The following is a 16,045-nucleotide window of genomic DNA, read 5'->3' as shown; positions in this document are numbered from 1 at the left end:
GTTTTTGTCAATTTTTGTGTGTTTTTTCCTTGTGATAGGACTTCGTAGGATCAACGTTGCGATTTATAAGGGCACGGGGTGACCAATAAGGTATGAATTTGTCTGTAATAAGGTAGGCACTGATAAGGTATGTACTCCAACACACCGGTGTGCTGAAGTAGCAACTCATTGGCACGTTTTGTTTTTCGTGACAATTCTTCCTAATTTGGTTGTGTCGGGTGGTAGCGGGTCTAACCACACATTTATATTTACGCAATCTAACGTAAAAATAACTCGATTATGTAATATTTCTATTTAACGCATGCATGGGTTGCCACCTGTCCGGATTTGACCCAGACGGTCCCGGATTTGGCATCCGTTTCAGTGGTAAGAGTTGATTTATACCTGAAAATGTGGGGAAATTGTGTTGCACATTTCCTGGATTCGCGTGCGGAAATGGTGGCAACCCGAATTTAACCTATTAATCGCTATTTCTATTGTACAGAATCATAATATTTATGCTGAAGGAATCTGATGAGCTAAAAAGCCCTTTTTCCACAGATGGCCAGTAGTTTTCACAGATAAACTAGATTCGAAGCTTTCGTGACTGCAGGAATTACTCTTTGGTTCTTTCGATAAAGTCACGTAGAAAGACATTAAATAATAATAGAATACGACGTTTGGATTGCAACACAAGCAACCATCTTCAGGTATAAATGAATGAGAAAACAAACATAGTAAACTTGGAAATATAATACAATACAACACAGAGAGTCGGCCAACAAAACAGTCAACACCCCACCGGGTTGATTACGTTCTTCCAAAGATTGCTAAATTTGAGAGAGAGAGAGACAAACACATAGACACGGAGACACACAGACAGCCACACAAGCAGAGAGAGACTCACACGGAGACAAACAGAGAGAGATACACACATAGGCACACAGAAAGACAACGTCTCTGTGTCGAGGCCTTAAATAGAGAGAGAGGGGTTTGGCAGAGGGGGAGTTGTGTGGAATTCCTGCCCATGGGGAGACGGACGAGCTGGACACTGGCCTTCTAAACAGCTCGTCCCGTTCCCCTATGGGCTGTAATTCCACACAACTCCCTCGACGTTTCGATTGTAACACAAGCAATCATCATCAGGTACGAATGAATGAGAAAACAAACCTAGTAAACTTAGAAATATAATGCAATACAACACAGAGAGTCGGCTAACATAACAGTCAACACCCTACCTGGAGACACATAGACAGACACATAAGCAGAGAAAGATAACACAGAGACACACAGAGAGAGACACACACATAGGCACACAGAGAAATAACATCTCTGTGTCGAGGCCTTAATAGAGAGAGAGAGGGGGGTGGAGAAATTAGCATGTCAATGAGAGATTTGGAGCTTTCATGACTGCAGGAAATACTACAACACGAGGACACAGAGATAGAGAGAGAAAAAACCACACTTAATCAAACAAACTTAATAAATTTAGAAATGTAATGCAATGCAACACAGAGAGTCGTCAACACACGATTAACACATAGCCTGGTTGATTACGTTCTTCCAAAAATTGCTAAATTCAAAGTTAAGTGTGAAATTTGAGAGAGTAGAGACAAGACACAGACACGGAGACACGAAGACAGACACACAAGCAGAGAGAGACAACACAGAGACATACGGAGAGAAAACAAACTTAAATCCTCCCCGTAGAGGTGGTTCAAACTTTATTTATAACTTTCGTGACTGCAATAATTACTTTTTGGTTCTTTCGGTAAAGTCACGTAGAAAGACAAATAAATTAAATAACAGCATACGACGTTTCGATTGCAACACAAGCAATCATCATCAGGTATGAATGAATGAGAAAACAAACTTAGTAAACTTAGAAGTATAATTTTACTAAGTTTGTTTTTATGAAGTGTGTTTTCTCTCTCTGTGTGTGTGTCTGTGTTGTCTCTTTTGTATTTCCTGCAGTTTGTTTTCTCTCTCTCTCTGTGTCTCTGTGTTGTCTCTCTCTGTTTGTGTGTCTGTTTGGCGGACTGAGATGACCTGTAAATGCACCGGTAGATGTACCACCAGCTGTACCCCCACTATTGTGTCACATACCCATATTCTAAAAAAAAAACCCCCTAAGAATATGAATCCTTGCAGTCACGAAATCTAGAATGTCACATACCCCCCCACCACCCTTGTCAAACAAGTGGCTTCCTTTGGAACCTCATTTGCCAGAAGAAAAAATATGATAATTGTTTTTTGGAAGAAAAAAAAGGTGCCAGTTTTGTTGCCAGATAAAAGGGTAAAAAAAACAATTATCAAGTGGCTACCCTTATATAGAGTGGTGGGCGTGTCCTCTCACCGATGGGCGTGTCCTCTCACCGATGGGCGTGTCCTCCGCAAGCTACGGCGCTTTGCCATTGGCTGCAATCGCGCTGACGTCACGCGGTAGGGTGTCGCCTCGTTTCATTGGCTGACGCTTCCGCGTTGCTTCCCCACCGCCGCCCGCTTCAGAATCCAAGTCGAGCAGCAGCAGCAGCGAGTCGGACTTGAACGGCGATCGCTGATATACTCATGGCGTATCCAGGCTACGGACAGGTGTGTGTGTGTGTGAGAATGTTGAGTGTCTGCGGTCCTTTGCAAGAAAGATGTTGTAGTTAAAATGCTTTTATTCGGTTGCTGTCGGAGGGAAGAGGTTGGGGTGGGAGGGGGGGGTCTTCGTTGCAGTGCGCGTGTTTGTTTTAATTAGGGGGGCTGTAATGGCCGCCTTCTTGTCAAAGCGCTCTCTCTCTCTCCCCTTTGATGTTGGCCCAGTGCCCGACTTCGTGGTCAACCCTCGTCAGCAATTGGGGTTTTTTTTCTCACTCTCTCTCTCTGGGCACGGGGCTTCGTTAGTTTCGTAAAACAGGGCTGAACTTGTGAGTTGTGCACATGTTGGGTTTTGCTGGGTTATGTTAGTCCTGTGTATAGGGAGGCGAGTAGTGCAGTGGTTACCACACTGCGCTATGAAAGTATGAACCCGGCACAAATGAGTTCCGTTCTCCTCGCTATCAGTGGCATCTGAAACGTTACTGGAGCCCTTGAACCCCTGAATGACCAGCTTGGTGAAGTATGGTCAAACCAAGCCTCACCTTTGACACTGCGTGGGGAGGCCTAATACGTTATTAGGGTTTAGCCTATGGTCAAATAATCCGAAATGCGCCGCGTCAGATGTCGGTAGCTAAGCTGTTGAAGCGTGACGTGTTTGGCTGTGTGACAACATTGTGTAATACAGGTGTGTCATAGGCTGCGATGGAGGTGGGTACTGTCGTTCTAATTCCCTCCGTGCATGTACCCCGCCTTCACCAACCTACACTGAACAGCATGGTGAAGTATGATCCAAAAAAACGGTGCGAGGCAGGACCTCGGCAAGCAGTGGGGTTTGACGTTGCCTCATCGTTTTGAGAGCTGTGTTTGGTAGGACTCTGGGCTGGGTTTAGCTCTGTTGGGTGTGGCCCCATTTCATAAGGGAAGCCAGACCGCTGTGGTATTCAAGCGATTCTGCTGGGCGTCTTCACCGACATCCTGTGTTGAGTAACTCTGCGTGGCTCGTGCGTTGAACGTGGTGCCACAGTGTTAATCTTGTTAACGGGACGAAAATATGTAAACCAAAGTGTTTTATTTATACTACCGGTTGGAGGGAAATCATGAAGCGTAATGGTGGCTCTGCCACTGCCCACCAAAGCGTCACAACAACGAGACAACATTAACTACAATAGTCTGAATTGAAATGCAAGATAATTCGGTCACGTTATTAGATACTGCTATGGATTGGAGAATACCGATTGATGTAAATCGGCTGTTTATGTATATCGTGAAAATATGTTGTGTTTCTAGATTGGCTGACCTCAAAATATTGCTGCTTGGGGAAAATAGAATGCCTCACAACACCGACATTTATAAACGAAGTAGTGCAAATGTTTTGGGATGCTTTGGTGTACACGACACTCTGAGTGACTACATTCATTTACAGCTTTGATTTAAAATCCCACAAGTTGTCATTGACAAGACTGAAATAAAAACCGCTGACACTGCATGAGATCTTTTCCACAAAATGTCAGGGCTTCCAGTTACCCTTTGGACCGCCACTCCGTAGACGTGGGCTTTGCGACCGGTAACCAACTGGCCATTGCAACGAAACGCCCTGTGCGTGAAGTGGATTCACAGGTTTTTCTGCATTCAACACCCAATTGGCCCCAAGCGACGCCGGACGTGGAAAGCCAGGAATGAATGTGGCCACGATTGTGGGGGGGGGAGGTCGGGAGGGATGTGCAGGGGAAGATGCAGGTTTTCTTTCCACTTTGTATACAGTATTCAGCACTGATGAAGCACGTACTGTGGGGGAGGGTCAGGAGCCATGTTGCAGTGGTGATGGGATGGGGAGGGTGGCATGCCAAGCCCCCCTCCAGCCTCCTGACATCGCTTTCTCGTGTTTTTGTGGACTTGATGGTTTGTGTGGGACCCATGGCATTGGTGTATTCACGCCATTGGATGTACCCCCCACCAAGTTATATTGCTATTTTGTATTCTTTGGGTCTGTCGGTAAAGTCACGTAGATAGGTTCAAAGAAAATAACAAAAAATAACAAAACAATTACGACGTTAAGATCGCTTGTGTTGCGGTCGAAACGTCGTAGTTTTTTTGTTATTTTCTTTGAACCTATCTATGTGACTTTACTGAAAGACCAAAATAATATGAATTCCTGCAGTCACGAAAGCTTTAAGTCAAGATTTATTCCTATTTTGGTTTGTTTTCTTTCTCTGCTTGACTGCCTCTATCAACAAAATATTCACACTGTACAGAGTGTATAGGCTTAGGTACATTTAAACACGATAGACGTACACATTTATTTGTCCCAACTGAGTTTTGTTGTAGGCTCGGTAATTTTAGTTTTGCAATTGATCCCGACGTGTTGTGGGACTAGACGTCGAGTGAGTCCTTGAGAACAAGCTTTAGGCTTAAGTTTTTTTTTTACCAATATAAGCGAGTCCTATTTTACCACTTTCATAAGTGAGAATTGTATTTAATCTTTTGTAATGGTTATACATATCTGCCAACATATACGGGTTACCCGTATTATTGTACAAGGAAATTGAGTTTTCAGGTCCATTGTATTGTTTAACACCATCATTTTATGTTTCTTTTGTACATTTACAACATGAGTGTGTGTGTGCGCATCCACATATCAAGCAAGCATCAGTATGCAAGATCACAGACAGCATAATAAGTAGCATCATTAACACAAGTAATCAAAATTAATAGATAAAACAGTTTTTGTTTCGTGACATTTTTGTCTTTGTTTCTCCCTTGTGATGGGACTTTGTAGGATGAGGGCACGGGTTGACCAATACGGTCTGAATTGGGCTGTAATAAGATAGGGCAGTGATAAGGGATTGACAGGTATGGATATATTTAATCTGAGAACAACTGTAATGGTTTGATTTGAAGAGAAATTAAACGCTGTCGCAGCGTTTGGCGCACTGTACTGAGACCAGAAATCTGAATTCGGTTCCTTACCGTGGCTAACATCAATGGCAAGATTCCATCTGGCATGGTCATGGCCCCACCTTTGCCGATCTGTACTAAACCACCAGGGAGTAGTAGTGTACATTCAACCCACATAGCCGGCATTTCAAATGAAGGCCTTCATCCAGCATTGGATTGTCATAGGGCTCTAACTGATTGATTTGATTATAAAGCTGCTTTTTCAGCATAGGTGTAAATTCCAGAGGTCCCATTCACATGAATATAATTAAAAGGCAGGTGTGTATAATACACATTACATGCTGGATCTCTGGGGGAGTCTGAACCAGCATAACTACGTGGTTCTGCACAATCATGCAATGATAAAGTAGAAGATGAGCTCAGGGATAAAATATAGACCCTAGTGTTAGAATGTAAAATTATATGCCAAAACTCTGCCAACTCCTGTAGATTGTAGCTCAAAAAGAAGCCTGCCACACTAACACGGGCGGTGATGGCGCGTGTCTGGAATCCGACATTGTGGAGGCGAGGAATAGTGGATCGGACAAATGTTGCAAAAATTCCATTCCTGTTGACATCGAGGTGCCATACCCTCGCCTTACAGCAGAATGCATCATCTGCCCCCTTGTATGGGATCGTGTTGTCCCCTCGCATGCGTAGCTCTTCTCCGGGTGCTCTGGTTTTCGTGTATAAACAATTATTTCAATAGGGCTCATGCCAACTGTGATATGCCACTGGCTGTGGCGTAGTGGTTTAATATAAACCAGTGTCCGTAGTATGGCTCATAAGTGCTCTTTGCGCCACAATAGGACCCGTTAAAATTAATAGTACCAACTACAGCTTTTCCACGACTCATTGCACTCAATCTAATACAACCTGTAAAAGCAAGGCATCTCAATGTTTCTAGATCCCAGTGGACTACTGTCAACCCCTAATACTTTGTGGAGCACCAGTAAAATGTTTTCTAACTTGATCAATGCGAGCAATCAACAGATTCAGGCAATAGCCAACTGTGTTGATGAATCATTAACACAATGTAAATAGTTGTGCAACAGGCAGTAGTTGTGCATGTTCTACCTGTGGTTGCGTGGGGTTTTGCCATCCACATTTAGGCATTTGTGTTTAGATGATTTGGCTACTATAAATTCCCATATATGATAACCTCTTCGGTGATCTGTCATGTGTGGCCAGGTCGCCTTTGAAATGGAGCTTAATAGCTCGGTGTGATTTACCTGGTAAATAAAAGTTAGTTTAATACAATATAATGCATAGTAGGTTCACTACTGGATGTGATGGTCTTTCCACACTGTTGTGGTCTTGGAGTTTGACCATACTTCATTATGTTTAGAGCAAGCTGGTGAAATGAGGGGAGGGGGGAATATGGATATTTCAGATATCACTTGGCACTTTAGTGAGAATCAAACTCGTGTTTGGGAATCAAACTAATTGCTTAGAGAATTTTCTTGTCGGTTCTCGCTTGGCACGTATTAATTGATTAAAATCAATACTTGCACTCATAAAACACGCTTTGAGTCATGCGTGTAAGAATATATGATTAACTAGCTTTACTACCCGGCTTCACCCGAGACTTTAATTCTTGTCTTTGATTAACACACGGCCTACGCGGAGGGTGGAGGGGGATGCGTGACGTCAGCATGCACACTGCGTAACGCTGCCGCATGCAGGTAACATCACAGATGTGACGTCACCGCTCACTTGCCGTGCAAAATATATCCATTATTGCGCCCACCCCCCCAAAAAATACAAACGTTTATTTTTATACTTTTTGCATTGTGTACAGTCGGGAAGCTACCCACATGCCAAATTTCAAGTTTGTTGCATGTTGGGAAGTATGCTAAACATTTCGAACATACACACATATTCACACATTTTCCTTTTATATATAAAGATTATTTACGCAAATTATATGCAGGTGCCACCTTCAGGATAATAGGGAAAACGATACGAATCAAATAGTACGTACGGTACAGTGGAGACAAAGCGATCGTGAATTGTGCCGTCTCCGCACTCCCAGTTGTCATGTAGGTGATATTTTCATGGAGGTGGTTAATCAAGTAATGCCTAGCTCCCATTGCGTACACGGGAGATTGTCCGTATGAATGCTTTTTAAATTATTTGTCACCACTTGCTTGCCAATTCTTAATAAGAGCCCTTCCCCTGGTGTGGAAATGGTGATCCATAATCACCTTTCTGTACATTGAGAATACATGCGTCACGGGTGTTGCGCCACGGTCCTTATTGCTGAGGGTGTATTGTGTACCACGCTGCATTTACAAGAGCAAATGCTTCTTGCTCAATGACAGGGGTCAGCTTTGCTTGCTAGCAGAATGCTCTCAGTTGCTTAGATACCAAGAGGTATTGCATAGCAACATACTGTAGAAATGATTGAATTGTGACGTGCGGGAACTAGAGGCCAACTGCTGTGCACCACACATGGCTAAGCTGCTGCTGCGTACGATAAGGTTTCAATTAAAATGCAATAATCAATACGTGGCCACGGATTGGTGTGCACCTGGGCGTTTTTCACACGTCCCGTTTGCGAGAGTTTCGTGTGCTTGAGAGCTCGCTTGAGCGTATCGCGATAGCAGAATGTTGTGCATGTGTATGTTACAGCCCTTGCGTCCAATACACTGCTTGTTGAGGGCCACCACACTGCATCGTGGCGGGTTATTTGACCATAATTCATCACGCTCGTCAATGCATGCTTGGTGAAGATGGGGAGCGTAACCTGGGAGCATAGAGGAAATGCAGTGCAACAATGGATTTAACTGCTGTCCACTATAACCCCACAGCCACATATATGACAACCGGGCTCGCTTAGACGTCACCCACCCCAAGTGCTTGTCCAATCTCGATTCTGCTTATCTTCTGAGATCTGCATTCTGGGTGATTTTGTCAATCGCAGCAGAATATTATGGCAAATATTTTTTTTTGTATCTCTGTAGATATAATATTTCTGACTGCAGCTACACCGGAATTAATTGGGTAGCTTGCTGTGAAATATATTCTGCAGAGTTGATGCTCGAGTGTTTTTAGGGGGCTTCTGTCAGGTTGATTTGTCATCAGGTGGTGTGGTTTGCGGTTCAATAGATCCGAGAGGGCATATGAGGGGAAAAGTTAACTGTGACTTACCAGAGAAGACATCACATCAGTTGGGTTTTCAAAATGAATCGAATGCGTTTCATTTGAAAGTGCGCATGTGCGTCAACTTTATTCCACGGTGTTGTATTTGAAGTGCATAAATGAATCTTGCGTTTTAACTGGATGAATTGCACTGTAGAAGTCTGTTCTATTGAAAGAATTGAATCAATAAATCAATACGTAATTAGCCCAGTGATATGCTATTGACATTCAATGTCTTGTATAATTTAGTTGTTTTTAATTTGCATGGATGGCATTTGTATTTTGAATGTTGCCTCCGCAGTTTTACTCCATTGCTCATAACGTCTATAAATAGCTACACTATTAATAGATTCTGTAATCATCCTCAACGATGATCTATCCACTACTGGCTGAAAACCTTTCCAAGCCATTACCATCTTTCACGATCTTGTGACACAACATTCCATGTAGCACCTGGCACGCTAGCCGATTTCATTGTTTCATCTCGGCTATGGACGGGTCCTCTTGTTTGCATTCCCTCCTTTGGCTTGCACCCCACAGTATCTCAATTGCCAGACTACTCAGTGCAGCAGCTGTTTGACCTAAATATGCTCCTGGAGTATGCTTGAATTAGCCAACTAGCAATGACAATTGTCAGCCTCCGCTCAGTCTACATGCCAACCCGTCCATCGTGCATGCCGCTAATCGGCGATCACACATCGCCCGCTTGGCTCCCATCCCTGTTGGCTTGCTGGCGACAGAACGATGCGTCGTCACGGTTGTTTTCTCGCCATCAGAATAAGGCAGAGCGCGTGCAACCCCGCGCATGCCTCGTACGGGCTACGTCGCGTGGCACGGGGCCGGCCGTGCTCCGCGGACTACTTTAACGACCGGGTAGATCAGGAGGAAGCCCCCATTAGAATGGCGTGCACGTTCGAGATTGCCAACGGCATCGGTGGCCACGAGAGCGGAGTGGGGCCAGGGCCGCAGGTGACGAGTGATTTATTTAACTGATTTGGACAGAGGGGTGAGTGGCGCGATGGTTAGCGCACCGGTTAGCGCACCGTGCTGCGAGTGCGGTTGTCCTGAGTGTGATTCCTGGTTATGGTTAATAAATCAATGGCGAGCGATTTTATATGAACCGAGTGTTGGGGGTCTGAAACCTTAATGAACCCGCACTGATCATCATATGATGGGCGAAGTATGGTAAAACGACCATCATGACCCCCATGGAATGGGGGGGGGGGGAGGTCTTTATCCAGTAGTGGATTGACAAAGGGCATGTAAATTACAGTTGACAAAAGCCCAAAGGTTGGACGGAGGCATCTCTTTTATCTGTTCATGCAGAAGCCACTTGTCATTTTATTGCATTTGAAATGGACCTTGCACCATTACTTTATTAGTTCAGACGGCGTAAGCTTCCATGGACTCGCAAAGGTGGCACCAAGTATAATGCTGAAGTTTCATTTTTAAGCCTCTTGGCTCCCTATCATACTCTGACTAGGCAGGAACCCGTGGAACTTCCCCTGTAAAAGGAATGGTGAATATCATGTACGTTTTATCATTTGGTTTTTATGTTTTAGACACTGGAATATTTTAGTATCTTAATTAAAAAGTGAGTTTTTATTTTATTATTTTGGTATTTTTTTACAATAAGTGGTTCCACTTGGCGCCATCACTCCCTCACCTCACCAGTGTCGCCTGACGTCATAACCCCCCCCCGCCCGTCCTCACCACTCCTGCGTCTCTGGACGTCATCACTCCCTCGCCTCCTCTTGTCTCGTCACTTCACCCCCTCACCTCACCAACTCACCACAATCTCGTGTGACGTCATCACACCCCCCTCTCACCACCTACATATGGTGAAGTAATTAAATCAACTTCAAATCACCATAATCTTGCGTGACGTCATCCCTCAGTTCATTGGTGTCTCGTGACGAAATTTCCGGTCTCCGGACGTCATCACACCTACCTTACCTCCCCAGTGTCGCGTGACGTCATCCCCTATCTCGCCACCGCAGGTCCCCTGACGTCATAACCCCAATTTTTTCCCTCAACGTGTCGTGACGCCATCTCCCACTTTTTTTCACAGCCTCACCATAAACTGCCGTGACGTCGGTGTACTGTACTACTCTCAACAGCCCAGTTTCCCTGAGGTCATCAGCACCTCCCCTCCACCTCAGCCCAATTAACCCCTCCCCTACCTTTCACATAACCCCCACCTCCCCACCCAGCCAAACCTGTTTTATCTTTTGCTGTATTTCACGGTGCGTTTCGGAAGGACACACGGGAAATTTGTGAATATGTGTGTCTGTTCAAAATGTTTAGCGTACTTCCCGACATGCAACAAACTTGAAATTTGCCATGTAGGTACTTTCCAGATTGTACACCATGCAAAAAATTATGAAAATAGACTTTTGTATTTTTTGGGGGGGGGGGGCGCAATAATGGATATATTTTGCATGGCAAGTGAGCTGTGACGTCACAATTGTCATGTCACCCGCGCATGCGTAGTGCTTGGCGCGCTGTGCTACGAACCCGGCGACTCGAGTTCGATTCCCGCTCACGGCCACCACCGGTGACGATTATTTGAACCGCTCCTGGGCCTCCCCCAGGTCGACTCAGCCTCAAACGAGTAACTGGTGTGGTGTGTAAACATCGCCACTGGCGAGACAAAGGCGGCCGGCCGTGGTGAATCCAAGTCCCGGGCGAAGCCGGGTAGTAAAGCTAATGTGATATATAGCTTGGTTCACCATTCTTAAAAAAACATTTAAAGGCCTTTGTTAGTCCCCTGCTGGATGAAGACCTCCACCTAGTAGTAGGTTTAGTGGGTTGTTTGACCATACTTCACCACTCTGGCCAGTGTGGGTTGATCAAGGGGGGAGCTCAACACTGGATCTATCATCACTCGTCACTTTGGTTAACCATGGTCGCGAATTGAATGTGTCGTTGGGTTTGTGGTGCAGTGCGCCATCGGTCCACCCAGCCTTTAATACCATGTGCAGTGTACATCACGTGTTGGTCGATTGGGTCCATTTAGATGCCATGTCCTATTTATGCCCTTGGACACAATTTATCGGTGTGGTTATTGGCTGGTTGGCTAATCAAGAATAGATTGGTCAAATGCAGTTGAGCCCAAGCAGAGCATTTTACTGAGTATAAGAGTAAATTGTACAATTTGACCAATGTTGTTTTTACTGAAACGACCCACAGGCTAAACTCTGCTGATTCACATAAATATGGTAACACAGTAATCCTGTGCTGATGTCAAGTTACATTGCACAGAAATGATTGGTATTAGGCGGGGTCTGTTGAAGTCTATGGCCAAGTCGCCCAGAATCAGAATGTGCCCGATCTGTCAGCTGGCTGACCAGATGGATGACAGGTGTTGTAGGCTTTAGACTGAAGGGGCTGCATGGTGGACAGCGGAGGGCAATGCAGCAGCATCTATTGTTGTACGGTACTCCTATGCTCTCTACCTTAACAAAACTGAACTGTCCATTGTGGCTGAATAACCCCATTGACCCGCAACAATGTTGCGAGGCCTTTATTCACCAGTGGGATGGACAAAATGGCCTGCACTGGTGCACGTTGGTTAGGCTGTGGAGTGATGTGCTGAATATTTCTAACTCTGTAGCTTAACGCTTGGGAACGTTAAGTCATGTTGTTCTTGTGTGTTTTTTAAATTGAGTTTCTGCATTGCTCGTTTAACGTGGATGGGATGATGTGGAAACAGTGAGTCGGCCCTGCTTCCCCCGTGTCTTTGTGATGTCGGGTGTGGCCACAGTAAGTGGGCCCAATGGTGGATTTCGGAGCCGTGTGTGATTCTGTCGGCTTACTACACCTTGACGAGAATGATCACTGGGCAAGCCTTGCTTTGTTGTCAAGTGGCAGTGTAAAATTTACTCTTGAAGTGATGGAATGGAGTCGGCGCGACCAAATAACTACCCAAGTAATTTAAACGTCATTTTACGTGGTTTTGTGGACGGCGTGTGACTATTGAATCATTCCTCCCATGCCTTGCATGTCGTGTGACATCTATTTTATCCTGCTTTAGGAGTCCTCAATGGTTGATCGGTACAGTTTAGTGACTCCGTTGCCTGCCAATAAACACCCTGGCCATGACCTATGAACCCACGGTTGGTTATTCAGTGCTGAGCCAGCCCAGGTGACATTTACACTTAAGTTCTCGCATGCTTGGTGTGACTTCAGTGAGCGATGCCTAAGGGGTTAAATGCCTATGCAGATACGTGACTAAACACAAACCCTTCGAATTGAAATATAACTGCCGTAGCCATGGGGAACGTTCAAAGCCTGAAGTGTGTGTGTGTGTGCACGCGTTTACTGTGTGGTGTGTGCTTTTGGCGTGTGTGCCATTTGCTACGCCCCCTACGACAAACACCTGCTTCGCGCATTGCGTAAGAAAAAAAACGATTGCACCACCAGTCTTCACTTGGCTGAAAGCAGCGAATATGTAACAGACAAAGGTCGGGGGTGAAGTTTGTAAAACGCATTAGCTAGGCACAATTATTCTGGACGGGTCTACAGAGATGCACGCAGTGGCTCCCTCGCAGGTTCGGCAAGATCGTTAAAGGGGGTTTGAGTTGGCTTTTCAAATTAAGTCATTGTGAGCACTTTTCAATTTGAGCGAAATTTGGGTCACGCCAGTAGTAAGTAGAATATAGGTGCGTATCCGTTGCAAAGAATGCAAGATAATATTTTAAAGGTAATTTCATAGCAGTGCCAAACATGCTGTGATTACTGCCCCACAGCGTTATGGGGCAGAGGTGAGTTTTGAAACGTCAATCCCCTTGTTGGTAGATGCCTGCTTGGGGAAAACATGCTGACCACTGCACACAGCCACAGTATATCCCCTTTCAGCTGATGTTTGCAGTCTCTCTGGACTTGGACATTTCCGAAACCTGTGGATACTTTGGTAATTCCTGCAGTGTTCTGGATAAAACGCTCGGTTATTTCTGTGGAAAATGGGGTGTTAAAATTACATACAGAGGCTTTGCATTTTATACTCAACCATATTGACATACAGTAATTGAAGTGTTGAAGTGGAGATCAAAATATTACGGATGTTTAGTTGGATGTGACATTTTTACATTTCAATATGGAGCTCTTGGAATGAATAATGGTCGCGCGGAATATGCTGCTGCCGAAACTTGAGCTCATATTTAACAGATTGTCATGTTAATGTAATACTGTAACATGCAATTTTGTTGTGTTTGTGCTCTGCGTGTAGACTCATTATTAAAAGGAACTCCAACGTGGCCGTGCAGATGCTCATATGTATTTTTAATGAGCCGTTTGTACACAACGGTGTGACTAGTGAATTACAATTGCAGCATAAATGGATGCGTGTAATTAAAGTTTCATTAGCTGTGCAGTGGCCACAACGGAACACTTGTTATTGTGAGTACTGCAGGACATTTAAACATGCACGTGTAAGACACGGTATGAAGATCTGCAGAAATTACTACCTAAATCAGACACAATAGCCTTTTTGTGGAGACGGTTGGTAATTGAAACTCATTAACACTGTGCACATGTTGTTGCTGCCAATGACCTCGTTAGATCCTGGAAGCCAAGCAGGTTTAAGCCTGGCTAGTGCCTGGGCGGGCGACCACCACAAATGTCTGGTTGTTGTAGTCTGCTGCGGGCCTACGTGGCGGGCCGCAGACAGTACAGAAAATGACATTTGATGAACTGTACTGACTATTGTCCCAATGTTCCCCGCATTTAACTAACCAACACTGACCAGCATGCTTGAAGGATGGTGAATGAACTCCCATAGCCAACATGGCGGTTGTATGTCTAAACGGGCTGTACATACACATTTATTCAACAAGTTGAAGTTAATTTTTTTAACCGGATGAGAACTTAAGAGACCAGGATGAGGCTCATTTGCAAGAGTGAGCTGAGCCACCACAAATGACAAAAGCAAACCAAATAAAATGCAGCACAGCAACGATCTTGGCAAGCGTGGAGCCACTGCTAGTTGCTATGTGTCTGTCCGGTTCCCACTTCTAGCCCTGCTCACTTCCCCACCCCCAGCCTCACGTCCTCTTCCCCTTGTGCTCACGTGGCCCCCCCCTCCCCCTACCCCACAGCCCCCCCTTCTCTCTCTCCCCCCCCCTTGACTCCTCCCCCCTTTCTTACCTATATAAGCTCTTGCCACGGCAGCTCTCCCGCCGACTTCAGCATTTTCTTGCTGTGGTTGTCCCACCTGATGAGGATTGCGTGTGTTGCGATCGAAACGTCGTGATTTGTTTTATTTTATTTTATTTCTACCCACGTGACTTTACCGAAAGAACCAAAGAGTATGGTTTCCTGCAGTCATGAAAGCTTCAAATCAAGATTGATTTGTATACAGTATGTGATCTCAGTAATTTACATGCTCACCATTTGTGTACAGATGCCTGCATATAATTACTCCCTTTAAAAATGTTTACGTCAGCAGGTAAGGCCCACTGAGCTATATAGCTATACTAGCTGTACTACCCGGCTTCGCCCGGGACTTGTATCCACCACGGCCGGCCGGCCGCCTTTGTCTCCCCAGTGGCGATGTTAATACGCCACACCAGTTACTCGTTTTGCGGCTGAGTCGACCTAGGGGAGGTTCAAATAATCGTCACCGGTGGTGGCCGTGAGCGGGAATGGAACTCGGTTCGCCGGGTTTGTAGCGCAGCGTAGCGTTAACCACTACACCCACTGCTCCTCACACACCACACACGCACAGACACACACACAGACACACACACAGACACACGCAGACACACACAAACAGACACACACACACAGACACACAGACAGCACGCTAACCACTACACTACCGCTCCCCACACACCACACACGCACACACACAGACACACACACAGACACACACACACAGACACAAAGATCCCCCGTATAGCCTGAACAGACTGTAGGGGCAAGTGCTGTTAGCGAGCACCTATGAAGGCCGGAACGGTACACGAGGGGGTGGGTGGCCAGCACCACGCCCGACCGCCTTTGTCTCCCTAGTGGCGATGTTTACACACCGCACCAGGTACTCATTTAAGGCTGAGTCGACCTAGGGGAGGCCCAGGACCGGTTCAGATAATCGTCACTGGTGTTAGCCGTGAGCGGGAATCGAACCCGGGTCGCCAGGTTCATAGCGCAGCGCGCTAACCGCTACACTACCACACACACACAGACACACACACACAGACACAGACAGCACGCTAAGCACTACACTACCGTTCCCCCTACACAACACACGCGCGCGCGTCGATAGGTACACATACGCACGCTTGCTGCAGACACACACGACTGTCAGGGTGCGTACGGCAGTAAACGACTGAAAAAAGAAAGCGGCAATGCTGCGCGAGGAACGCCTTAGACCTGCAACACATTTGTGTAATGCGAGCGTAAACAC

General features: G+C 45.6%; 1 protein-coding gene across 2 annotated transcripts in view; it reads left to right on the top strand.

Annotated features, from left to right (window-relative positions):
- Nucleotides 1-2,412: 2,412 nt before the first annotated feature.
- SRI (sorcin) overlaps nucleotides 2,413-16,045 on the top strand; it is a 31,020-nt gene continuing 17,387 nt past the window's right edge. For both annotated transcript variants that reach the window (XM_061555742.1, XM_061555741.1), the window contains exon 1: nucleotides 2,413-2,571. In XM_061555742.1, the coding sequence (XP_061411726.1) occupies nucleotides 2,548-2,571 (24 nt within the window). In that variant the 5' untranslated portion in view covers nucleotides 2,413-2,547. The remainder of the gene's footprint in view (nucleotides 2,572-16,045) is intronic.

Source organism: Lethenteron reissneri, chromosome 21 (assembly GCF_015708825.2).
Source record: "Lethenteron reissneri isolate LAM-NWPU_2019-01 chromosome 21, ASM1570882v1, whole genome shotgun sequence".
NCBI classification, from domain to species: Eukaryota; Metazoa; Chordata; class Hyperoartia; order Petromyzontiformes; family Petromyzontidae; genus Lethenteron; species Lethenteron reissneri.
The sequence above is the reverse complement of the archived record's forward strand: the minus strand, read 5'-3'. Positions and strand labels throughout refer to the sequence as shown.